This window comes from Bombus flavifrons, chromosome 7 (genome assembly GCF_040668555.2).
Source record: "Bombus flavifrons isolate JBK064 chromosome 7, iyBomFlav1_principal, whole genome shotgun sequence".
NCBI classification, from domain to species: Eukaryota; Metazoa; Arthropoda; class Insecta; order Hymenoptera; family Apidae; genus Bombus; species Bombus flavifrons.
This window is the reverse complement of record NC_138448.1, coordinates 8,095,133-8,121,652: the sequence shown is the minus strand read 5'-3', so window position 1 is coordinate 8,121,652 and position 26,520 is coordinate 8,095,133. Positions and strand designations below refer to the sequence as shown.

The following is a 26,520-nucleotide window of genomic DNA, read 5'->3' as shown; positions in this document are numbered from 1 at the left end:
CTGATATGACAAAATTTCGTAATTATAGCGACATACAAGTTTCAATGGACGATTTTTTTTTCTTCAAAAACAACTTTATAGCCTAAACGTGCAAGAATATTGCGGCAGAGATTACTAGAAGGTAAAATTCGCGAAGCTAAAGCTTAGGATTGATATACATAGGACACTGCGATTCTGTGTTCGCGAAATAGACTATCGTATCTAATAATAAAACGAAAATGGAGGTTCACAATGAGAGGTAATAGCGATGATAGCGGGTAACAGACACGCGGACAACACATAAGCGCGTGAGGAGGACAAAAGCGGACGCGCGCGTCGATCATTTTCCAAATTTCTATTAATCAGCCCTCTGATGATGAATAATCGTGTGACGAGTAATTAACCGCTACTCCGGTAGTTTCGTAAATGAACAAAAGACACGCGTGCACTTAAATGATTCGACGAACTTGTTGTTAATTACACGCGTTCTGTTCCAAACGAACAGATATCTCGGCATGTGACATTCGCTCTTGGATCATTTAATTGTAATTTGATTCTCTAATGGACAAGTTTCAATAAAAACTATTACTTCGATTTGCAATTTCTAATTCTTTTCGTCTTTGAAGAAAAAGAAATGACGAGAAAAAAACGAGAGGAGGAAGAGCTCCGGCCTAAAAAGATTTCTCCACTTCGCAATTTTTTCTTTCTTTTTATCCTTTTCTTCCTACATGGATTCAATGATTCCATAAAATTTTAAAAACTTGTAGTCTTCGTGACATTACGATAAACTATCATTTGATACTGTTACGTCACGTAAAATGGACAGACCCTCAATAAACCTAAGGCCCCACTATAAACCGAATCTTATTAGCTTGCAGGAACTTTTAATCCTGCAAGTATTTTCGGTTGGTACTTAAGACAGTCTTTAGGTCTATTCCACGTTCTTACAAATTACGGAGAAAGTAGTTACCTATTGAGAAAAACGAATAATTGTCTAACGGAAAAGCTGGCTTTTCCCATAAACAATGTCGCCCACGAACCACGTTAGTCGGAGGCTTCTGCCTCCTATCTTCATTCCTAACGTTGGTCACAACCAATCGGCATCGCCGATCGTTACCCTCACTTTACTGACGAAAGGTGTGAGCAACGAATCCACGTTCTTCGTTCAAAGGGCTTACCGAGCTTTCCTCCGTAATCACATAAGAACGAACTTCACTTCTACGACATCAGGAGGGTCAACTCAACTTCCTCCACTACACTAGACCTGTTCAACAGCAACATTCAACAGACAAATGTCATCAGTCAGTCTACATCAACTCGAGTCAAAGAACAGTGCAAGGAACAGCAAGAGTCAGAAGTCAAGCAGAATCTACAAGTCGAAGACAGTCAATGGACAAAAGATACATCATCATAGTCGACACGAAAGGTCGTACTCATTCGTAGTTGTCATTTCAAATACGCAATCTTCTATCACACTGAAGTTGTTGGATTATTCAAAATATATAGTAACCTATTAATAGCAGCGTTATATTGAATCAACCACCCTTATTATCCCACAAGAAATAAGGTATCGAACAATTCGTGGCGTCGATTAGTCGAATCGTAACGGGAATTTACGACTCCCGTTGGCGCGCTTCTTCCAGATCGCGTCTCCCCGCTAACGTCTGAAAGTTCAGGTACTTAACCCACTGACGGGAATATGGTTTTCGACTAATGTGATCCGCACAATGGATCTTCCATTTCCTAACCTGGTTTCTCGTTGTTTCGGGCTTTAAAAAATCTGAAAATATTCTCAGGTACTTACTATAGTCTCTCGTTTATTATACAAGTGTTGTTTCGACCAAGTGTTTGCACCTTTCTGTAATAAAAATAAAATTTCAACGGGAAGGTATTTGATAGTACACAGTATTGTAATAAATAATTATTTAAAAAAAGTAATTGTAGGATTTTACCCACAAGATCATGATCATTCAGAATCAAAAATATAAAGAAATTTGCTAGTCCTTAGAAAAGTATAATTAATCTGAGATCTATGTTTGCGGGATTTTTTATTGGATTATTATCGAAAAACGATACGAGACGTTAATTTGGAAAATAAAATGATTCATAGAAACGAATTAAAAAATTGAAAAAATAATTTATTAAAATTCCACAAGATTTTATTATTACATATATTTTACATACAATTTTTGCATCAGTGTCACTTATTTACCGAAAAGACCGTGGGCGGCAATACGGGTCACTGGAGGCACAGCGCTTATTTTACCTTTGTGGTATTCGGAACTGAATGGAGCGAAGTAAACGGTATTTGAGCAATCAAAGCCTTGTTGGTGTAAGGTTTTTCAGGTGCGACAAGTCTGACACCCTCGTTTTGGAGAAAGTGAGCGATGAAAATTTCGCCTGAAACGCAAGGACCCATTATGCCAGTGGATGCTTAATAGGTTAAATAACAATGGCAAATTGGTAGGAAAATTACGATTTTCAAAAAATGTACGATTAAGATATCCTGAAATCATCGAATCGACGTTGATATGTCGCGACGATTCTCCTAGTCTTTTAGAATTATCATAATTTCGCTGTTTCACGTGCCTCCGATAATGAACTCGGTGACTCGCAACGTGTCTCAGCCGGCGGCATCTCGCCTAATAAAACGAAAATGCACTCATAATCCTGTTATCAAGCCAGCCCGGTCAGGAACAATAGCGGCGACGCGCGTTCACGCGTATTCATAGCTACTTATACGCGATTGTTCCCTAGGTCGTGGAATATGCGCGACGTGCATTAATACCTGTGGATACCCGCATTTGAAACAAACGGTTAATGTATACACGATGAATAAAACATAGCCTGGCCCTGCCCCTCCTCCTGACTTCTCCCATTTCTCGCCACCCATTCGCCCTTCCTTCGATATCGATTTTACTAACGCGGCCAAGTTTCGACGATTGTTTTCCGCCGAACCGTACGTGCACTTCATCGATGCGCTTTCATCGGAAATAAATTGTTGTTGTGGGATTGTAAGTGGGCTGTTTCTTCTTTTTTTTTCTTTTTCTTTTTTCTTGGATTTTGGAGAAAAAAATGAATTTATGTATTGGAACTAGTTTATAAGTTGGATGGGAAATTTTGAATGAAATTTGAGAAAACATTGGTATTTTGTTAAGTAATTCATTTTTTTCTAACTATTAGGTCGTCCGAAAGGTTTCTTTCGTTTTATAAGGAAATAACAGATGCACAACATTTTCCGTTTTATATTATTTTATCGAATTACGTATGATCCATTTTCTTTTATCGAGATAAAGATCACAACGTTCGACAGATTAGGTTTCATGTTTGTATAAAGATGCATCGTTGTCTGTAAAAGAAAGACACTTTTCGGACAACCTAATATTTTGGAGCAGCGTTGCGAGCCCTTTTTTTCAAAAAAGTTTTCGTCCATTTCAGCGACGAGTTTCTTCGGGTAGATTTTACTTGAATTTCCTCAAATCCTTGGGGGATGCAAATTTTCGTAATTGTAATACGCTTAAAGGTTAGAAATTAGTAACGTTATATCGCCTGGTTTTAATCGTAAATATTGTTAAATTAATGGTAGCATTTATTAGCATTGCAATAGCAATTGACAACGATCGATTATGTCCATTCTATTCCTGGATTAGAATATACGCATTAAAACGAAGTTGTGATTTAATAGTATCGTCTGACGCCGTAAATCATCGTGCATAATAGAATCATCATCTCTTGTTTAGTTTAGTTTACATAATTCACATTAGATTTCCCAATTCTGAGTGTTGCTTTAATTTTAGATTAGCTTCTAACAATAGATATATCTATATATCTGCATATTTCGTATCTCCATCGATTTATATTTATATAATAACTATTTTTAACTAAAAGCCAGTTACTAACACGGCCCAAGGTAGTGTTAGCGTAATGCAAAGTCTCAAACAACTGTACGCTTAATCATGAAACTGGAGAGGTATAAAAGGAAAGGAATTTGCTACTTCTCTGCCAAAATTCTCACTTTTATCATCGACGATGCAACCTCAATAGCCTGTAGTTCGTATTAAACGCGCGTTGCGAGAAACAGAAAAAGAGAAAACGGGAAGATTAATTACGTGCCGACCAATTGCGTTGAAACGTGAACGAAGATTTCGCGTAGGCGCTTTTGTTCGCGGTGCATGCCAGTTCCGCTAATTTCGTCGTCTCGCGTCGAGCCGGTCACTGCAATTAATTAACCAACGCCTGAAATAAAGCGAATAATGCTTCTTTCTATCTATCACCATGAATGCCTTTGTGATCTTTACAGTAAAGTTCCACCGAACTTTGTATTTCATACGATGCAATGTTTTGATCCATTTCTATAGAATCGAGAGATTCTATGGAAAATGATACGTATATTTTTATTCGTAAACGTTTATAAATAATGTTAATTCTATATACAGGTGTTCATAAAAATTCTCTGTGAGAATCGTTTGGAATATTCTACCCAATAAAAAATATATAAATATTATAGTTGTTGATAGCGATACTATAATGTAATATAATATAATATAGCGTAATTGCTATAAATTATTTAATTACCTTCGGGATCTTCAAAATGTTTAGAAATTTCGTTAATAAACGTTTATAAATATCGCTACTTCTACTTATAAATGTTATTAAATATTGTTATTTAAAAATAATATATGAATTTAGAATAATCAAACACTTTTATTGATTCGTATAAATGACAAAACTTGCATTGTTCTGTATAATATTGTTTAGATACTTTTACGATCTTCAAAATACAAATTTTGCTACCAATTTTGTTTACAAATATCACTAGTTTTATTTATAAATGTTATTGAATATTGTTATGTAAAAATAATATATGAATATAGAATAATTAAACTCTATATTGTTTCGTATAAACAACAAAAATTTGCATTGTTCTGTATTAATATTGTTTAAATACTTTTGCGATCTCCGCGAAATATATGTTTGCGCGGAACATTTCGAATCCTCTGTATACGCTTCCCAATTCGTTTTCAGTCTTTAGGAATACAATCATGATAGACGAGTCTCATAATAACGCTATTTCAAAATGTTTCTCGCAACATACATAATATGCTTGTAAATGGTGTCTACATGTGTTGGAATTCTTTCGTTTTCTCTGTAGGTCTGAACACGAGGCATCGTAGTACAATTCGTTCGTTCCAACACGGTAAATGTAATTCATGGCGCGTTATAAATTATAGAGCCAGGGCGCGAAACCGAGAGAAATAGAGACTAGAGACGGAAAGACGGGCGGATAAATAACGCGTTTTCAGCTCCGCGCTGGAATCGCTCAGCCGGGCCAGGCCTCTATAAAAAGCAAATTTCCCGGGAAAATAAAGCGGGTCGCCATCGATGTTCTCACGTTGTTCGCTCACGCCAACGCAACGCTACAAAGATCCTGGGAGAAAAAATACCCGCGATTTTCAGTCCGATAATTTTGAATCTTTTATTTTCCGCCCCAGGTTCCCCATTTAATCTATCGCGATTCGTGAATTTATAGAATTTATAGAAGCGTTCTTGCACTAAATCTGTTATTCGCGATATAAATAACATAAATATTAACGATATTTATAAATATTGCTATGGCCGGTAGAGCCGCGTCAACCAAAATTCGTAAACTTCCGTAGGAAATTGATAAATTTGTAAGCGTGCGTTTTTTTGGCGATTCGAATGACTTATTTTTAAAAACTTGTTTTTCATATACCGTTCCATTTCCACTTCTTTATAATCGTTGGTTGTTGTTCGAACGTTAAACCAAAATAGTATATTTAGTTGGACGATAACTTATAGCCAAAATTCTATCGTGAATAAAAGATTATAGATTTTGATTACGAGACACGATAATATAGAAGAATGCTGGCATATTAAAATGACAATCTGTCTCTTCTTTGTTGCAGTGCGTATTGTACCTGTGGGCACTTAAGCTGTGCCATCCAAACACACTGTTTCTTCTCAGAGGCAACCACGAATGCCGTCATCTCACGGAATACTTCACATTTAAGCAAGAATGTAAGTAATCTCGCTTTCATGAAGAACACGTCTCGAAAATGTAAATGTATGTAATGTTTCCAGGAATTCATGAATCTATGATCTTTCGATGAATTTTTCATACGTTCAACGTTTTTTAGAAGAATTCATAGTTCGATAGCTCTGTCGTTTGGAAATTCTTTGATTTCCAGAGGAGAAAATTATTTCGGTATATTTGGGATATTTGCTGAAGCAAAAATTTTTTTTTTTATCTTTCGTCGCCCTTTTTTCACGAGAGCGGCGAATTTCGGTAGATTTTCAATGAATCGCCTCTGGTTTCCCTCGATTTCAATTCCCGAAGTTTCGTATTTCAAATTTCTACAAAATCACACCTATATATACATATATATATATATATATATATACATGGTTAGCTATCTGAATAGAATCCAGGCTTTAGAATATTTCATTCTCATCTTTCGTGTTCTTTATTTTATCGAAACTCGCAGCATTCTTTATTATGATGCTGAACTAAACCGATTTTCTATCCACAAACAGATTTCCTCTTATTAGGTATCGTACAAAGCAGGATTTTAATATTCTCTGCCTCTCTGTTACGTTCGTTTACTTTTTGAAATTGCACGTTGGTTTCCTACCATCTTCTTAGGCTTTAAATAATATTATCATTAAAAAGAATATTTCAGTCGAAAATCCCAGTGTTTCTGCTATTTTCTTCGACTCTAAGCATCCTATATCAGTAGATCCTGATTCAGAATCTTCTTACTAGCTTTATACTACTTTGAAATAGCCTTGTTGAAATCTTAATTCTTTGACATAATAGAAATTTGGAACGAACGATTTGACAAATAAGCAGAACCTTGAACACACCTTTGAACTGTTTACAGGAAATAAATATTAACAACTATGTTATGTACGATGACATTTGAAGCACGAAATTTAGGAACAGATACGTAGAAATAACAAGAGATAGAAATACGTATCATTTCTATCAATGAATTCTAGCTTCTATTAATTTGCATAAATTTCTTTTCCAAAATTCTGCTCACGAATCTCAATTTCTTTCTCTACCTTACGTCAACCACGTAATTTAAATACTCCTGTTATTCTAATTGCCTAGAATTCACAGTTTTCTTCGAAACTGTTGAGGTTATTTGATGTGTATACAGAGAAACTCGTGGATAAATTGTAAAGTAGAAAATATATTTAAATAGAAGTGTAATTATAAGTAAGAATACAATTTGAGCTGGTCCAGATCCGCACGCTAGCTGTGTTACCCAATAACTGAAAACCCCGAAGCCAACGTCGCCTGTCTACTGTTTATGGTCTGTCTTCGTCGCAGTCTTTTGTCTATACGCTGTCGATGGCTTCAGTGCTTGAGAAAACTAAAAAGACCAGATGTAGAGTTTTCTTAGAAGTGGTGACCACTTCAACAGAAACAAACATTGATTACAAACGTGGATTACACTAACCGTCGTATGAATCATCGTAGTAGATAGTCAGTCAAAAATTTCATTTACCAAAAATGCCTGCTACCATCATACCAGATCGTTGTTCAACGAATTCAATAAATCTACGTACGTTTACAACACTAAGAAGTTGTTCATGAATTTTAACCAACAAGAAGATGAAAAAGTCATGCAAAAAATATTTCTATTTCCCGTTTCACTATCAAGCACAAACATACACATTTCCATCTCTCCCATTCACCGAAAATCCAACAAAATAATACTTTCAGCTACCCGTATCTGCTTCTCTAAGCCCGGAAATCCAGCGAGATTCCTCGGCGAAATTCCATTTCGCCACGGAACACGTCAAACTGTCGTGAGCATTCGTGATCCGACGAAATTATCGCGGATCCGGGATCTCCAGGTCCAGGGACCATTTATTCAGGTAGCTTCGACTGGAGGTTCTCGCGCGATCTTCGTGGAATTGCAGGATCCGAGAGTTTCCGCGTGCAATCAGCGATATCTCGAGGCTCTCTGCGTGGCGCAGCGGAGGCGGCCCGTGGAAAACCGTATCGATCCTTGGAAAATTGTCCGATACTGGGTCAAGCCGCGTGTATTTACGAGGCTCGTGTTAACCCGCCACTGTGTTACGCTCGCGATTTTAACCGTGTCGATTTGGAATCAGGTTAAGGTCAAAGACCGAATCATTCGATTTCTAACTCCAATGAAACTGGATGATCGTGCACTGGATGAAACTGAATCCTTTGGATTTATGCAGCTCCATCGCGATCAGGATTTTATAATCTTGTAATGGATTGTAAGTTCATTTTCAAACAGAGATGTGCATAGCGCGATATGGAATGAGGAATAAAATGTGGAACGATGGGAAGATAGGAATGAAATATAGGAATATTTCATGGAAGAACGGGTTGTTGATCATTCGTTTCTTAGTTACGGCACAGAGAGAACATATTTTATGTTAAAAATATCTCCAAATAACTTGAAATAATATTCCTGAAAATTCCTATGAATTTCCTGTCGCGCTACAAAATTTAGCCATCCTTTCCATACAAATCAAGCAAATTGTAACCTAGAAATTGCGCAAACAATTGCGAATCTTTCATTTCAATAATTCTTTTCTAATTTCGTTCCATCAACTTTAATAATTTCGAAAGAATGTTTCAACAATGTTTCTCATTTAACAAATCCTCAATCCGAATGATTTCTCGATTTAAATCATCTTAAAAGAAATGTTACATATTTCGTCCATTATTACCAAAGAAAGGCGGGGTCGAAACCAACGGTATTCCAATTCTCGTTTCTTCGGTTCACTCGAATCCATTGCGGAAGCACGCCGTTTCCATGTTCGCTGTACGTTGAACGAACAAAGTGGTGAAACACACGGCCAGAACGAGGGTTGTTCGGCGATGATGCCGCGACGAAACTCGCAATCGTTTCGTTCTTGACTTATTTATTCGGGTCAAAAGCTCGCAAATGAGCTTTCTGGAGTGTCCCAGCGCGATGTCTGACTGGTATCAAAAGAAAGTCAAGGAGACGGAACTCGATCTGCTCGTTAATACAACGAGAGCGAGAAAGGAGGCCGAGCTGAGCAGGAGGAGCGTGTAGAAGCGTGTTGGCAAGGATGATATTACGAACCATGTGCAATTAACAAGAACCAGACAACCAACCAACGTAATAATCAAGATTCTCGCAGTTCTCTACATTCGACACGTTTATCGCCGGTCTATTTTGGCTGTTCGTGAACCGTTGATTTCATTCTACGTTCTAGTCTTAGGTGATTCTAATTAAACGAGAATCTTTGAAATGTCTCTCTGGTTTTTCTTTCAAAAGATATAATTAAACAGAAACGATAGCAAGTACAACGATTTCAGGAAAGTAAGAATTTTATTTGCTTGAAACGATACAACGAACTTCGAATTCCCTTTTTCCCCTTAGATTTCCCTGCTGTTCCCTGTTGTATACTGTCGACAACGAAATATCAATTTGATAATTCTATTAACTTTCTGTGATCCTTTTCTTCGTCGTTGTTAGGAACAGATCGCAATTTCTGGCAAAATTAATTTATTGTTGTATAATTATGATACATTTTTTTAAAAAATCACATTAAATTCATCTTCACTAATCAAATGTTTATCATATTATCTTAAGTATTTTCGTGCTCTTATGCATTATATATGAATTTATTTATTTATTTCCTGACTTATTTATTTGTTTGTTCCCCATATAGTTACAGAAATTTGAATAAATTGTTTTCTCACCAGTCTCTATCAGCGGATCGTTAGGCTTACAAATTATTGGTCTTTTCAATGTATTTTTAAATCGTTTCACTCTGATAGAACACGATCGAATCTAGAAATCATTCGTCATCGGCTCGCGATAAATTGCAAAAAAGAGCATAAACGTGACGACAGCGGACGACAGGTGGCAGAGCAAAATCACGTTTACGCAATAGCGACCGTCGAAGTGTTAAACAGAGGTTTGTTGTTCTAGTATGTTAGTCCATGAAAAGTAAAAAGAACGTGAAGCGACTCTCATTGTTATCAGAAGCCTAAGATATTTATTTTTATAGCGATAAAACGAAAAATATACTAAAAAGACTAGTTTGATAAAATAATACGTAAATGTAACTTATAAAGTAACAACACATATAATGATACAAAGTAGATAAAAAAGTAAATAAAAATAAACAACGTGATGTATTATCATTAATCAAAATTAACCTAGTCTCCAGTATTCGAGATGACATCGTCAATTATCCTGTTAGCTGCGGAGTTTAGTTTTAAAAACCTTTTAAGGGATCGCAGTTAAAATCTATCGACGACGAGTATACACGTGGAACGCAGACCAAATGCTCCTATTATAAATTTTACGAAAGAAGCAAAGCAAATCGAGGAAGGATTATATTTATATTCGATAAAACATTAATAATTCGTTGTTGAAAAAGCTATTGTTATTAGAAACTGAAAAATTGCCAAAAGATAATAAAGTCAAGTACACAAAACAATTTGGGGGATAACCGATATACGCAGCAGAGCACAAAAATTGGGATTCATTGGGGAAAATAAACAACTCAATTTATAAAAAGCCATAGATTATACGGACCGTAACTGATATACCGAAGAGAATAATCAAATAATCAAACTTTTTTTTTATAAAATACATAATATGTTTTTCGGAAATATAAAGCAATCGTGCCACTAAATGTTATTTGTATTAATTTTTACTAGAATTTTGAGTTTTTATAGTAAATGATAATCTTTTATTTCACACGACGAGTATACAACAGAACAAGAAGGACTTCCTGTCAATAAAACGTAATTTTCAGTTTTTATAGTCAATGGTAATCTTTTATTTCACACGACGAGTATACACGTCAAACGCATCGAAACAAAGCTCTGGATTAACGTGTATACACGTCCAACCCAGTTAACTGGTCAAACATCATCGAACAAGGATGTAATAAAATTCATATATCAACTGGAATTATGTCGACTATGTCGACTGTTGAATTATGTCAACAGTAGATTCGTCGAGTAGACGGACAAAGTGAGGAAACGTTGTTGTTGAGCCTCAAAGAGGCCGTTGAGTTCAGCCTCCGATCCAACTTCCTGTCTTGACGAACCAGGACTTCCTGTCAATAAAATGTAATTTTGAGTTTTTATAGTAAATAATAATCTTTTATTTCACACGACGAGTATACACGTCAAACGTATCGAAATAAATCTTTGGATAACGTGTATACACGTCGAACCCAGTTAACTGGTCAGACATCATCGAACAAGGATGTAATAAATTTATATATCAACTTGAATTATGTCGACTATGTCGACTGTTGAATTATGTCAACAGTAGATTCGTCGAGTAGACGGACAAAGTGTGGAAACGTTGTTGTTAGCCTCAAAGAGACCGTCGAGTTCAGTCTCAGATCCAACTTCCTGTCTTGACGAACAAGAAGAATTTCCTGTCAATAAAACGACCTCCCTTGGAATCCTTTGGACAACCTGTCTGAAGATTTGTCGACGTTAAAGCTGGACAGATCGTTTCTCGTGGCTGATACTTGGGATCTCAACCGAACAGATCTCGAATTTGCTCTAGGATCGAATCTTTCGGCGAGGAAAATCGTTTCGATCGTTGTTACAGACGTTAAACGAGGGGAAAACGTTAGAAAAGTGGAGTTTAGAAGACAGAATCGAGCCGGAAGTCGGTTAGTGGATTTAGAGAGTTGAAGAGTTCCGAGGGACACTTGGAAGTTTGTAACGGATGGTTCTTTTAATGGAGGTTTTAGGTTCGATTGTTTTAGATGTTTAGAAAGCTTGTTTTAGAAGGTAAATAGAGAAGAAGATAAAGAAAGTTGTTGATCGAGGCAGAATGGGGCGGCTGCCGTTGTTAGATGTTTTATTGGCACAAGGATTTCGAGTGACATGTGGTTTGAAAGCTTTTTCATTAATTTTTCACAACTCTGAATGTACGATAACATACGGAAGTATTCGAACTTTTAAATATTTCAAAACATTTAAAAATCTCGATAATATTCATTTACTTAATTTTTATCTGGTTTTACCTGTTGTTAAATTTTTGTTTGCTCACTTTTCAAACGAACAAATCAAACTGACAAATTAAGAAGAAATAATTTTCAATTTCTAATTCCCTTCTTCAACAATATTTATATATTTTATATTTTATTATTTATTATTTTATACTTATTTTTAGCTATTTATTAATGTCTAATTTATTTCTTGAAAAATAAGAAAGAAATAAATAATCATAAACGAGGATTGAAATATTAAGAGAAAAACTCAGAAAACCCAGTTAATTCAAGAAGCCAAACATGACAAAAAGGAATCCCAACTCTTTCCATTCTATGAAACGTTAAGTTTTCCCTTTTGGCTTCACTTTTCACTCGAGGCAACGAAAATTCCTCTATAGAGGGATTTATTATTCTCGGTGGACATACGGTGGCTGGATACAAGAAACGATCCTTGAATTCGTCCTCCCTTTTACGATGTCCTCACGCACGTGCACACGGAAATCTGCACGGAGGTTCCATGGCCCGTCTACCTTGCAGCCCTTCTTTATTGCTCTCCAGAGACTTTTCTTCCCTTTTCTTTTTTTATCTGCTCTCCCCGACCTTTTCTTCCGCCTCCTGGAAAAGAGGATACCCGTCCCATGCTCCTTTGTAGCTGGCAAGCGACAAAAGTTGACGTGTGGCCATTAAAAAAGTATCTGGCTGCAGTGAAAAATCTGGGCCTAGACTTTTCACACCACCTCCGAAATAATCGACGCGTGAAGAACATTTTCTTTGAAAAAGAGGGTGACTTTGACTCGTTTGTGTGGAGGGAGGAAAAAAGGTTCTTGGTATTCGAAATGGTGCGAGGGTGAGGTTTCAATGTGGAACTGACGGAGCAAAATAATTTATTCATAATTTTTCATAGATATTTTATAGACCCTCGGGGTTTGAAAAGGACATGTAATTTTTCTAATGGCGAACATGGCTAGCATAAAATTAGAAGGAACATCCCTAACCCCAACCTAACCCCAAACAAACATTCGATTTACCTTTCTTTTATCTCCTAGTCTTCCTAAAAACCAAATTACACGATCCTCCAATAAAACATAAAATTCCATCAAACCTCTAAAAGCGAGAAATATATTAAACGAATAAATTGCCCGGCTTTGATCCATTAATACCAGATGAATTAACTTTCTGTCTGAATAATTCAACACAAACGATGTGAAACGCGTAGAGACCTCAAAGATTCCTTGTTCTATAGACAATAATATTCCGAATCGTGACAGCCAGTCAATTTCGAAGAGCAACTTTTTCCTCCCGCGTCTACCTTTTTTCCCCCCTCTCCGTTTCTTTCTATTCACTCTCATCCTATTCACGTTACTTGTCGACATACAAAGAGCATCCAGAGCTACGTATAAAAAGGCTGAGAATGAAACAATCGAGCGTATCGAATCGCGTTTTAGCGACACGTGAATCGCCAACTACCGAGGCTGATCGTTCCTCGTTCTGACGACCATGTCCTCTTTTCTGCTTTTCAGGTAAAATAAAATACTCGGAGAGGGTGTACGACGCTTGCATGGATGCGTTTGACTGTCTACCGCTAGCGGCCCTCATGAACCAACAGTTCCTCTGCGTGCACGGTGGACTCTCGCCGGAAATTCACAATCTAGAAGACATACGCAAAGTGAGTAGAACGTTCGTTGAAATATTCCTATTGATGGAACGACGTACAGAGTCTCTTTCATTCACATATTGTGTATTAAGAGCGAACGAAGCGTTGATTTCTTGATAGAAATAATAACGTAGAGATGTAACGTAATTAGATTCATCGACGCGAAGATTTGGCGCGTTGGATTCGACGAGGTTCCTAGAATTATTTGGATTATTTGAAAGAATTCGTTGATATTGCGCATTCTTTATTCCGGTTTTATTTTGTATTTATTATCGTACTGTTGCGTTGCAGAATCTTCCTTTTCACAAACAAACAGAATTCCGATTGTAGACGAGTAAATTTTCATTCCGGTTTTCATTACATTCTCGTTTCATTAAATTTGAAAAGAAATTTGGTAATTTGTATCGATTTCTCGAATTATCGATGAGATATGCGGAGTAGAAAAACGGTCTTGAAAGAGATTTGTATAATGTCGAATCCGGGCTATCTTTCTTATAATTTTCGTTACTACTTAAATCGTCAGGAAAAATGAAATTTAGGAAAAATCGAAAGCAAGGAGCTGATTACAAATTAACAAAACACTTTCTATATCGTTACATTAAGCTATTGGTTGCAATATTTTATTATTATTATTATTATAAAATATTCTTTTTAAGAGTCTCCTTCCTCCAGCATTAAAGTCTTCTACGTTCGTTTTTAAATTCTTGAGGTTTATCTTTGAGAAGCTAAATTCGTAAATAATTCAAAATACATTCGAAGCTTCTCTATGTTTCCTATTTTTTTAACGGTTATCGACGGATTCGTTGGTCGGTTTCCTAGCCGCGAAATTTTTCACTGTCGAGAGCAGGATTCAATCGATGGGCGAATTTTCGTAAACGACCAAGTCGCCTGTCAAGCGAACGACACGAGTGTTATTGGAGCCTGGCTTGTGTAGAGTATCGGAGTACCGGAAACAGAGCAGGCAACCGATGTGCTGCCACCTGCTCTATCGATCGTTCACCTAAGCAGTGTCCACCTTGACGCAGCGAGTACGTACCAATGCTACACGTTCACGCGTCTCTTGCTTGCCAATTTGTCAGAGGAAATACTCTTCTCTTCTTTTCCCCTAACTTGCTATTATCTATGTAACCTACAGAACATTTTTCAACTGTTGAATAATCTTCTACTGTTCACGCAATTCAAACGTCTTTATCGGATACCTGGAGTTGCAGCTTTTGTATGAAGTCTAAAATTATGGAAATTCTAGATTTAGTTGTTTGAAATTGAAAATTTGCAAAAACTTTGGGGCTTCGATTCGTTGGGTTCGTAGAGACTCGAAAGCTTTAGAAGAGATCGAAGATTTTTACGAGAAATCTAGAGCTATAGGAATCGTAGGTGACACGTTTAGGGCTATGAAAAATCCGAATTATTTTGTTAGAAATCCAAGATTGTAAGAATTCTAGCGCTTCAGTTGGATAGCCTTCTAGAAATTCAATAGTGTGAAAAGAAATGTACGATTTTTATGAGAAATCTACAGCTATGGAGATTGTAGCTTTTTAAATATGACATTTAGGATTATGAAGATTTTGGATTAACTTTTATTAGAAATCCAAGATTGCAGAAATTTTGCTGCTTCGTCTTGTTAGGCTCATAGATATGCAAAGGTTTTCAGCGAGATCTAAGATCGACGCACGATATTCATAAAAGTTTGCTATGATACAAGTGATCAAAGTATTATACTTTCATGAGTCATAGTACGTCCATCTACCGATCAAACGTTCAAATCGATAGCTGACACTCCTAGTTATTAAAAAGATGATTAGTTTAATACGTATCCCTGGACCAGCAGTGGATCTCGATCGCTTATATAAATCGCGAAGCTAATTAATACCGACAACGCGATATTTTACGAGTCCGTTGCAAATGAATATTAATGCCGGATCTAACCGTAACATATTAATATTCTATTAACGTCGATGCTTCCTGACGCGTTTAATCGTTACAGGATATTACGCACTCGAGTGTAGAAAACAGAATAATTCGCTTTGGAATTTGCCCAGCAACGATTAATCTTGCATGCAATTTTATGTTTCTGCATATTATTGTGTAGAATTCCTCTGTACATTACGCAAAGTAACGTTCCCGTGAACGTTTACGCGAACGTTTACGCGAACGTTATACAGCGAACATAACGGCCGAGAATTTGCCTGACGAGCGACGTCGATATTTTCTATAAATAAAAATAAAATAAAGATGGAAATATAAACGTATATATAAACTGTTAAAAATTCCACGTTAAAATACCATGAAACGAATGAATGTGAAATACGAATGCCACGTTTATAGGGTTGCTTTTAATATAATGTAAAGTAAAAATTTCCTGAAAGGAAGTATAAAATATAATTTTTCATTTATTGTTAAAAGCTTACTATTTTTAATTATTATATTTTCATTGATAAAGACAGATGCGACATTTTAAAATACAATATCACGCGTTAAATACGGATCATGTACTGTCAACAGTCTAAATTTCGATGTGATTGCTATAATTTAGTCGAGAAATTTAATTAGATTTTTCCAAAAATAGAGCATCCGCAATTGTAAAACACTTGAACGAACAAAAATGTACACGGCCAAAATAAATATCTATATCACATTAATGTTTATCACGCGACGATATACTGTCCACGTAAATTTTTCTCAATTTACCAAGTAATTTAAAAATAATTACTATTCGACCGGTAATACAACCATAGCCGTATAAATGACATGAGTGTGTGCGTATGTGAAATTATCAGGTACACTGATAGACTATTGTACTTGTCTGTAACAATGGCAAAGATACAAACGTTTGGAGCTACAGTTAATATAATACAAAATAACAATTTACTACGTTCGAGAATAAATTGTCCATCAGCGTCAATCTTCTTGCATTGACAAAATCCGTCATTTTAAAATACACCGTTAACTTTTCATTACAGCTTTATGCTTATGCCCATGTTCGTATAGAATTTTCACCTCGTTTTCGCTCGTGAAACGTATCAACGAAACGCTTTCATTCTGTTTCTTAATGTAGAAAATTGTCGAAAAATGATATTCAAACATTCGATAGAAAAATAAGAATAAAACGTCGCGTTGACGACGTGTTTGAAAGTTTTCGAAAAAATCATACAAGTGTCGCGGTATCCTGTTTCCTCGTTACACGAAAGGTTCCGGGGATTTTTATTTCCGCGACACTCGTAAAGATACACTCGTCCCGGAATGAGATTCCTCGGGAAACGGCGGCAAAATCCTGTTTGTACTTCCGCAACGCGACTTTTCCCGACGCTCGGTTCAACTCAGTGGAAAGACCTATGCGAGTTGTTCTACCGATTGGATCTCAGTAAATCCAGCATCGAGTTTTCATCTTCTCCTTATCCAATAGCAGCTGGTATAGCGTTTGAAATATTCGAGCGGCAATCGATACTTATTGAATAGGAAGTTTTAACGATGGAAATAATGAAAATCGTTGGAGCTCTCTCATTACTCGGTTGTGTCCTTTTTTGTAATTTGCAATTGGAAAAATAAGATTTCTCGAATCGGAAGGTAGTTTTGATCGCGGAAATAACAAAAGAAACGAGTTTCTCTCTTAATAATAGAAAAAATAACGCAACAACATAATATTACGTATTGTAATACGTGAAATTTTGAATAGAAATACATTGAAAGTAGGTTGTAATTTTTTAAACGGTACATGTAATCTAAAAGTTACTTTCAGAAGGATTAAACTTCTCGAACTTCTTGATTTTCTTATTATTCGATTACGTTTAGTAAAAAGAAAATAATACGAGTATGACAAGCGTAAAATTCATAAAAATTATTAGAAATATTTTATTCCTTATCGAAGTGCAGATAGTATTTTCTCAGCATGGCAGTAATTTTAATCTTGCAAGTTTAAGATTCGTGAAGATAAATGAGAGAAAGTTGTTTGTCGTTCGATTCTAGTTGGTGCAGTTTTCGTGAAAGACAGAGGAATGTTGGGTGATGTCGATTTACGTGGATTTATGTGGCGGAATGTTGATAGAGTTCAATGACACGAGAGGATTTCGTGGTACGCGAATACCTAGTTGCTCGCTATTCAATCGCTGTTCTATTCACCGCACCGATCCATTCGCTGCAACATGCTTAAGACCAGCTAACTTAATCGGAGTGGCTCTTGGTAACCGCGGAAAATTGTTCTCTCTGCTTGTTGTCGCGTGAACTGTGTCAAACATATCGAAGGCGATGCACAGAATTTCGCTAACTCGAGAACACAAATGTTGTTCGATATTCGTTTGACAGGAAAACGTTTATACAACGTACGTCTCCCTTCTGAGTGAAGTTCCAACGAAACAAACTATAGATAATTACAGATAATTTGCATATTGGAGGAACGACCTTGAGTACCATCTAATTTCATCTAACTTGTATCTCGTCATGAATATTCCATACGTTAACCCGATCAAATTATAGATCCTCAAAGGAACTACCTGAGAACATTTCAACCACCAAAGGAAACGAATCTTCCAGTTGAAAGATCAATTGTGGAACAAGAAATAGGATTTTGTCATATTGATACCATCGTCTGTTCTTCTCGAGATCTATGTAAGGTAACACCGAGAGAATTAAACGGGCAAAGTTTCAGCCGAATATTCAAAACTCTAGAAAATCTGAAATTATTTCCACGGTGGAGGTACGATCTTGAACAACTGGTAATTTCACGCATCTTACATCTCGTTGTGAATATTCATTTAACACAATCACAAACTACGAAACATCCTCGAAGGAATTACCTGAGAACACTTTAACTTACAAAGGAACCGAATCTTCCAGTTGAAAGATCAATTCTGAAACAAGAAATAGAATCTTCTAACGTTAATACCATCGTCTGTTCTTCTCAAAATCTATGTAAGGTAACACCGAGAGAATTAAACGAGTAAAATTCTAGCCAAATATCCAAAACTCTAGAAGACCTGAAACAATTTCCATAGTGGAGGAACGACGTTCAGCAACCCCTAATTTCACCGGTCTTACATCTCGTTGCGAATATTCATTTAACGCAATCAAACTATGAAGCATCCTCAAAGGAACTACCTAAGAACGTCTGAACCGCCAAAGGAAACGAATCTTCGAGCCGGAAGAACCGTTCTGAAACAGGCAAAGCTGCCAGCCGTCTTTGAATAATAATTTCGAGACAGACGAAGAACGAAGGCAATTAACTTGATTCTTTGTGTTGCGGGTCAGCGAGAAAAGCGACGACAGACGATCGACGCGATTGTCCCGCGGGAGCTTTTAATATTTATTCACGAGGTTTCATCAGCGCGCATCATAAAGCCACAGATAAGAAATTCCAACCGTGTTTCGCGATATCCTTCGCCGCGGTATACTTCGCCAAAAGCCAGCAAGTATTCCGTGATCCGCTTTCGCGATTCGACATCGAACCATGGTAATCCAATGTTTTATTTTCGAGCGATTTTACAGGCGCCAGGAACCGACACGCTTGATATGGAAATTGACAGTCCCAGTAGGATGATATCGTCGATCCTTTGAGACGCGAAAGCCCGTAAAACCGTTCCCATACGCTTCGTTCATCCTCTTTGAATTTTCTCCTGCTCGATCGTTCTCGGCACTTGTGTTGATTCGTTGCGAAAATTGCTTTTGATCGCCGGAATCATAGCCTCTATCGTCCAAATTGACGGAATTTATCGCAAATTTCTAACATTTCTTATTGATATCTTTGGCAATCTTTTTTGCGGTTTTCGATTTTATCTTCTATCGAGGGCACGCTCGGCTTCAGACAAATTTCAGAAGAAAAAGAGAGCGTGAGCTTATTTGTGGCAACGTTCGGTATGAAAGATCGATCTCTAAACACGCTTAAGCCCGCTATAAACTTTTATGTCTCGATCTTGGCCTTATTTTAGAAAACAAAAAGAATTTGAAGGAGACGTTTCAGGCAAAATTGAAATGCCAACAAGAAGACCTCTTCCATATTTTGTACAAACTTGGAGATTTCTTTTAACGATAGAAAAATATAATGGAATCGAAAATAACCGGAAGAACGTAACACGATGAACTTCCCTCTTCGACCATTCGCTATGCTTCTACTGGCTGCTCGTTGCAAAAATTGCTTTCGATCGCCGGTCTGAAAAGCTCGATCAGGCTCGTGACGCATCGACGGGGCCCTCGAATCCGTGGAACAACGCCTGGTGCATTTTATCAGCCGCAACGCTGCAGTTTGTGCTTTAAATAGCGGCAGGACCCGCGTGCTATCGGCTGCTGCTATTAACTTAATCGCCATTGCGGCCTGGCGTGTACCTATGCGTGCCGCGTAACACGCTCTTAGGAAATTCGCCGTAATAACGCTGCACGTATAGAGGCACGTCGAACACCGGTTCGCGGCTCTGGCTTGGGAAAGCAGAAGAAAAATCGAGAATAAAGACCACGAAATAGAAGGAGGAGGAAAAGTCTTGGGCTGGTCGGTTGGAAGTTTCCGACGTTATTCTCCGGTCACGTTCAGTGTGGCGAGAGAGAAATAAAAAGGGCACATCCGTTTCCGTCCGTGCATTCGGCGCACGGCAACCACTTTTATAAGCGTCGTTAAAACTTGTCCCATGGGAGGAAGTTCCCTCTTTTCGCGAAACCTGAGACACTTTTCCGAGCAAAGAAGCTTGCGAGTTCAACTAAAGATGCTGAACTTCAATCTTTTTATTTGCTGGAATTTTTCTAACTGTATTGTATTTAAGACTAATTATTATACATGTGTACGTATAATAAGCAATTTTTAATGACACGGTCGTAAGACACGGTACGTAAAATACCGGGCACACGATATGGTCTGTAAAATGAACTCTGCATAATACACTGCTTTTTACTCGGGAAACATCTCACTGTCCTATATATATTAATATTTATTAATTTCGGCCACTGCGGCTTCGAAAAGGACTCGTCATTACAATTTCGAAACATTCGTTCATCCGAACCTTCACATACGTACTTATGAATTATAGATCAATATCCTACCTCTACTTCACGACACCTATGAATTATAAATATACATATACGTTATTTATCGCTAGCTTTGGCGTGGGTTTACACTTTTGTTTCTCTTTTTCTCTAAGGAGTAAATCCGGTTAGCAGCCCCTGGGCAATATTTTCTTTCCCTAATTCCTCTCATATTGCCTCTCAAGCTGTTCATTTTTTCGCACTCTGTTACACAGTGCTTCAGATTTTCTTCCCTATTATCGCATAATTTGCATTTCTTTCATCCCCCTTTAACCAAAATCTCCTCGATTCCTCTAAATCGCCGCATCTTACCCTTGCGATTCTTTTTTGGCTGTTGCTTTTAACACAGTTGTCTAGATATTCTGTCATAGCTTCGCATTTAATTTGTTTATACTTTTTGCTACATCTACTGTTACGTATTCTCATGTATTACATTCGCCCTTAATATTGCCAGCCTGTAGTTGCCATTTCTGTAAACGTGTCCTTTTTATAGTCCCTCGTGTTGTCTACATCTCTCTGGCCTTGTCATTTCCTTCGGCTCTTTCTTTCGAGCTTTTTGTTTTCAGCCTTTCGCTTATTACCTTCTTTATACGTTCTTTTAGCTGATTCTTACCTTCTAATCTTGATCCTTTTTCTTCGTATTTAAAATCTCTCAGTATAGTCAATTATTGGTAAGTTTTAAGAAATTCAGTGGAAAGTTAGTTATTAATTGTGGAACTGTAGACTTTCACGTGGATATATTCAGTCGCTCCCTTGATTCATTATATTTTGTAGAAGGTAGATTTAACTATTGGTGGATTTTTAAAAATTGGTGCAAATTAATACGTTTTTCGTGCTAATTGATTAAAATGATGATTTAAATCTGCGATTTTCGTTTCATATGGAACCTAATCTCTTTACAATTCCTCCTTTCACATTTTCTAGTATACTTAGAATAAACTAAATAAACATCCGATGAGGTATACTGTTCTTAAATTGCTCAAAAAATCGACACAGAAACCATCACGACACGCGCGTCGTAGCTACGATATTGCACGCCTAAAATCAATTCCTCGTTCAAGGCCATTGCAGCCGGTCTCCCCACCACACGTTTCTCACTCTATCCCCCACCATTTCCTCCATATCTTCCATACCCTGCTGCATCTTATCGCTGCTTTGGTACACAAAGAACCTGCAATAATATGACCTTGAACCGTCAGTCGATTTCGAAATACGAAACGTTTCCATCGCGAAACATCGACGAAATTGATTGAAACGTACGACGAGATACGATAATTAGCGATATCGAAAGCCATTGCTTTACTGAGACGCGGTTGACACTATTTCCTCGATAAGGTTCTCATTCTTTCGACGAATGTGTGCAGCTTCCGGTTAACAGACAGCCTGCTCGTTGCACCGCGAACAATCCGATGTATGGTGTTGTTGCTAACACACAGAAACACGGAGAATCGTGGAAATACGGAGGAGTACAGCAAACATCAGCGCTATTCGACGTAATTAACATGCTATTACAGTTGCGCGTTGTATATCGCAAACTTACTCCTGCGGCGAATCGTATCGAATTTTCGCTCGCTACAGTGACGAACTTAACTTTGTTAGACACTCCTTGATTGATAATGTTTTGAGTGTTATACTATTTTAGAGAGAATTTAGGGAAAATCGGGAATATCAGAGAGTGGATTGGAGATAATAGGGAAACGATTCTTTTAAGGCAATTACTTTGCTATAGTTTTGAAAATTTGTATTTTTATAGAGATCTTTCGATTTCGGGAGAAACAGTATGTTACATGGATTCAAATTAGATGTGGCGAATAAAATAAAAAAAATAGAAGAAACCAAATTGGTGGAACAGATACTCGTGTAAACGCTTGTTGCTCGTCTACCCTTAAATATCGTAATCAAAATAAAATTTAAAAGGAGAAGGAGAAACTAAATTAGTAGAAGAGGTATGAAATAGATGTAAGAGGCAATCGTTCATCCCTTTGTCCACGCTAGAAGAACTAAACTTGAAGGCTGTTATCGGGCCAGTTTTCGAAGATCGTCGGTCATGTAAATGCGGAAGACGAGGAGCAACGTGTAGCCGAGTACCGACATTTGGTATTCATATCGCTTGCTCGCGGTTGCAAAACCCACCTTTTACATAGAAGCACGCGGAATAATACATAACAGAGGCGGATGGTATCGACGTTGGAGAGGAGTTAGAAGGGGTCTGATAAATATTGCATAGTCGCCGGTGTCCTTCGCCACCCTAGTCGCCTATCGTTCGAATTTCGAGCATATTTTGCATAGACCTCCGACGACGAAGATGGAAACGCCTCCCTAGCCTAGGGAAATAAATGATCCTCGTTATTACTCGATCGAGAGAAGTTAGGATCGATTTCGTGTTTGAAACTAGGGGCGAAATGCGAAAGAAAGTGGACAGTTTAAAGGGGGGCGTAGACAAAGGAATTCTTTTCTTTCTTTTTTCTCGTCTTTTCTTCAGCGGGGTGGAGATTTTATGGTTTCGTGAATGGCAGATGTTAGGGGTGAAAAAAAAGGAATTTCGTGGTTTATGAAAGATATTATGGTAAAAGCGATGTTTGAAGTGTTCGCACGTTTCGTTTAAAGCGAAGGTCCTGTAAAATTGCTCTCAAGGACGTGACAGTGGAGACTGACAGCTAGTATTTGCTTTTTAGTGCGTATTTGTATGTGCGTAGGGGGGGGGGGGGTTAAATGATAAGAGGACGATGATGCGTCAGACTTCGAGAATCTAGTAAATTTTATATTGTAACCGTCAAACTCGTAAAACGATGGCTTTCAAATATTTTATTTGTACGATTATTAAAAATATACCAGTGCTGTTGGTGGAACTGGCCCAGAATAGAACGATTCAAGTTCTTCCTGCGGCATTAAAATAGCGAAGAGGAACAACCGATAGCCGTCGATGCAAATTATTATGGATACTCGAATATTTTCAATCGGTCGAACTTCATCTGCTTCCAGCTCTTTTATTCCTTCTTTCCTTCTCCCACCATTTGCTTTATTCCACACGATTGTTGCAGCTGAAAGAGAAGAGTACGATGAACGAAGAGATGCTGTTGAAAGAAGAGGGTTAACTACCCCTGTTTCTCCCACGAGAAATACCTCGTAATCTGGCGGAACAGATGCAAACCTTCTCTTCCAATTCTCCCTCTTGCCACCCCATCCCGGTTGTATGTATCATGCGGTGCAAAAGACTTGGAGCATCAAACGAAGATACTTTTCTAGTCGTATTTGTCGGAAATGTTCTACTTAAGTTTATCTAAATAACTTTATTTAATTATTTATCGCGGCCAATTCTGTTTCACAATTGTTGCGTATATAGTGAATGAACACAAGTATTTTTTGAAGATGGTAATAGTAGCCATTTGCTAATTTTTAAAAATCTGACATACAAAACTTAAGAAACTTGAAGATCAACATCTCTTCGTTTTGTGAAACCAATAGGATAGGGATGGTGTACAATTTTTACAGACTACTGTACTTTTTTGTGCAAGTTGGTACTTGTCTCCGGCTGATGGAAGAGTGTTTTTCCGTTTCCCCTTTATTTTTTCTCTCGTTTTTATTCCCTTTGAGTCGTTTCCTGTACACCGCTCTTCTTCAGATCCTCTCATCTTTTTTCCTTCGTTTCATTCGCGATGAAAAAAGGTGGAAATTGCAAGCAATCATGGTGCACGCGCAAGGGATTACCTTCGTTTATTACAAAATTACCTTCCTTTTTTCTATCTTCTATCTGTGGACAATCCTACCGAACGCGTGCATGTCCTTTCACAATTCTTTCGTTTCATAAATCTGAGCTATCGACTAAACAGTTTAATGATAATTTACTAATTACATAATTTTAACAATTTGTAGATCCTTTGTTCCATCTTCCTTGTTTAAATATACATAGCACGGTATAACATTATAACGACTAATTTTCCAGAAAATCCTGATATATCGAAGCACATCTGTCGAGTGTCACTCCAGTCACAAAACTATCGAAAGTTTCCAACGATATCCAGAAGTAACAATTTGAAATTTTACATTTTGCGATTTTGCCTCGCAGCTTTCGTATAAGTTGATCACAGTAGTGGCATGCCATAATATCTCTAGTTGAGCAAAATGAACGTAATAAAAAATGCCGAAGTTCTTCCGTTGCCACCAAAATCATCTGAAGCGCGTATGTATGTATGCGGTACACGTGTATAACGATCGCTGATTGCTTCTGACGGCTGTCACTACGAAAATTTACAACAGAAGATACGCAATTGTTGGCTTGGCTGCCAGGTAAAAGTAGAATTGCGGATGTCGGTCGTACGCGTGGTTGTAGTTCGAGGATGAGAAAACGCGATACGGGAACGTTGCCCAATGGCAAATGTTTTGGCCACTGATTCGCCCGTTGTGTCGCCGCCTCTTTTTCGTCGTATTTCGTTCGGCTAACCGAGAAATTCCACCGCAACACACGATTATACATATTTTGTACGGTGTACCAATTGGCAGTCATCCGGATAGAACTTCTTAACGTGACTTGGACGTTGTCACGTGCAATATGCTTGCGGTAGACTAGCACGATTATGTTGAGTGTAGTCCGTATAGTCGTAGCTGGTGGGAGAAATTTAATAAAACCGTAAAGATCGATCGAACGTCGAAGTTTATGATGTTGGTGCGAACTGACAGAAAGTTGAGAAGAGTTATGATATATCGCTTGCAACTTTCTGTTTTTAGTGGCGCCCTTGTATATTTTTATTCTTCTTTCTTCTTAGTAGACACCTATACGGCGTTCTCTTATTTCAAATTGGTATTTTGCTTTCTTACATCTTTTCTCTTTCTATCGCTTACTTGTTATTCTTCCAATTCTATTTTTCAGCGCTTCTTTCAGCTATCTTCCTTACTAGTGCAATACATGTAGCGACATATGTTGCTCTTTTTCTTTACTACCAGCAATTACTTATTGCTGGTATATTTTTTTATTACTTTCAACCTTTTTTTCCGTTCTCTCTTTGTGTTCTTATACTATGTCCTTTATTGCCACAATTTCTATTTTAATTCTCTTACATATTATTTTTTGTCTCGTTTCCTGTTTTAATTAATGCAACTCCTTTTTTAACATTTTCCCCTATTTTAATTACTGCTACAACTTTTTTGATATTTTCCCCCGTTTTTTCTACGTTTATAATTCTTTTCTTCAGGCATATATTTTTATTGCTGCAAGCTTTTTTTTACCACGCCTTTATAGTATTTTTTATTATTTTAAAACATACCTTTTAGTATTCTTGACAGCATAATCTTCTTACTACTATCAAGAAGGTGATTATTAATTATATAAATAAACTGGAATAATTAATTATTGATAAACTAGATCTTTAATTCCAAATACAGCGTGTACGCGTGTTACGATGGAGTAAGTGAAAAGGGAACGCGTCTAGTCAGACGCGGCGCGCGCCAACATGGCTGGCGCTATCTTTTTAAAATCGCTTATTATTTCATTAAAACGCACGCGGAAACACCTCTTCCTTCTTAATTAAAAAATTTTTTCATGCAAATTAGAAACTTCCCTTTATGGAATTTAATTGAATTTAACTGTAATAAAATGAAAGTAATATAAGGTGAAACAAAAGAAACGACTTAAAAACTATGAATATTTTTATTGTTGAAATTTGTTACCTTTCTACCGCCAGATTATGCAAACGTAATTATAAACCACCGGAGTTCTACAAGTGTTAAATTCTTTCCACGTTAATAATTTCAACGATCTACCATTAATAATTTAATAATGCACCTCGATTCTACTCTCCAAAGTAATAACGCTTAAATTTACATAATACATTATTTCTAACACAATGACCATAATTTTTTATTTACCGACAAGCAAAATT

General features: G+C 37.2%; 1 protein-coding gene across 4 annotated transcripts in view; it reads left to right on the top strand.

The window, feature by feature from the left end:
• Nucleotides 1-26,520, top strand: part of LOC138181894 (serine/threonine-protein phosphatase 2B catalytic subunit 2) — a 242,785-nt gene that overhangs the window by 158,215 nt on the left and 58,050 nt on the right. For all 4 annotated transcript variants that reach the window (XR_011173630.1, XR_011173629.1, XR_011173628.1 and 1 more), the window contains exons 4-5: nt 5,907-6,018; nt 13,512-13,657. Coding sequence is in view for 1 of the 4 variants with exons in the window: in XM_069117275.1 (XP_068973376.1) it covers nt 5,907-6,018; nt 13,512-13,657 (258 nt within the window). In the remaining 3 variants the exon portion in view is untranslated. The remainder of the gene's footprint in view (nt 1-5,906; nt 6,019-13,511; nt 13,658-26,520) is intronic.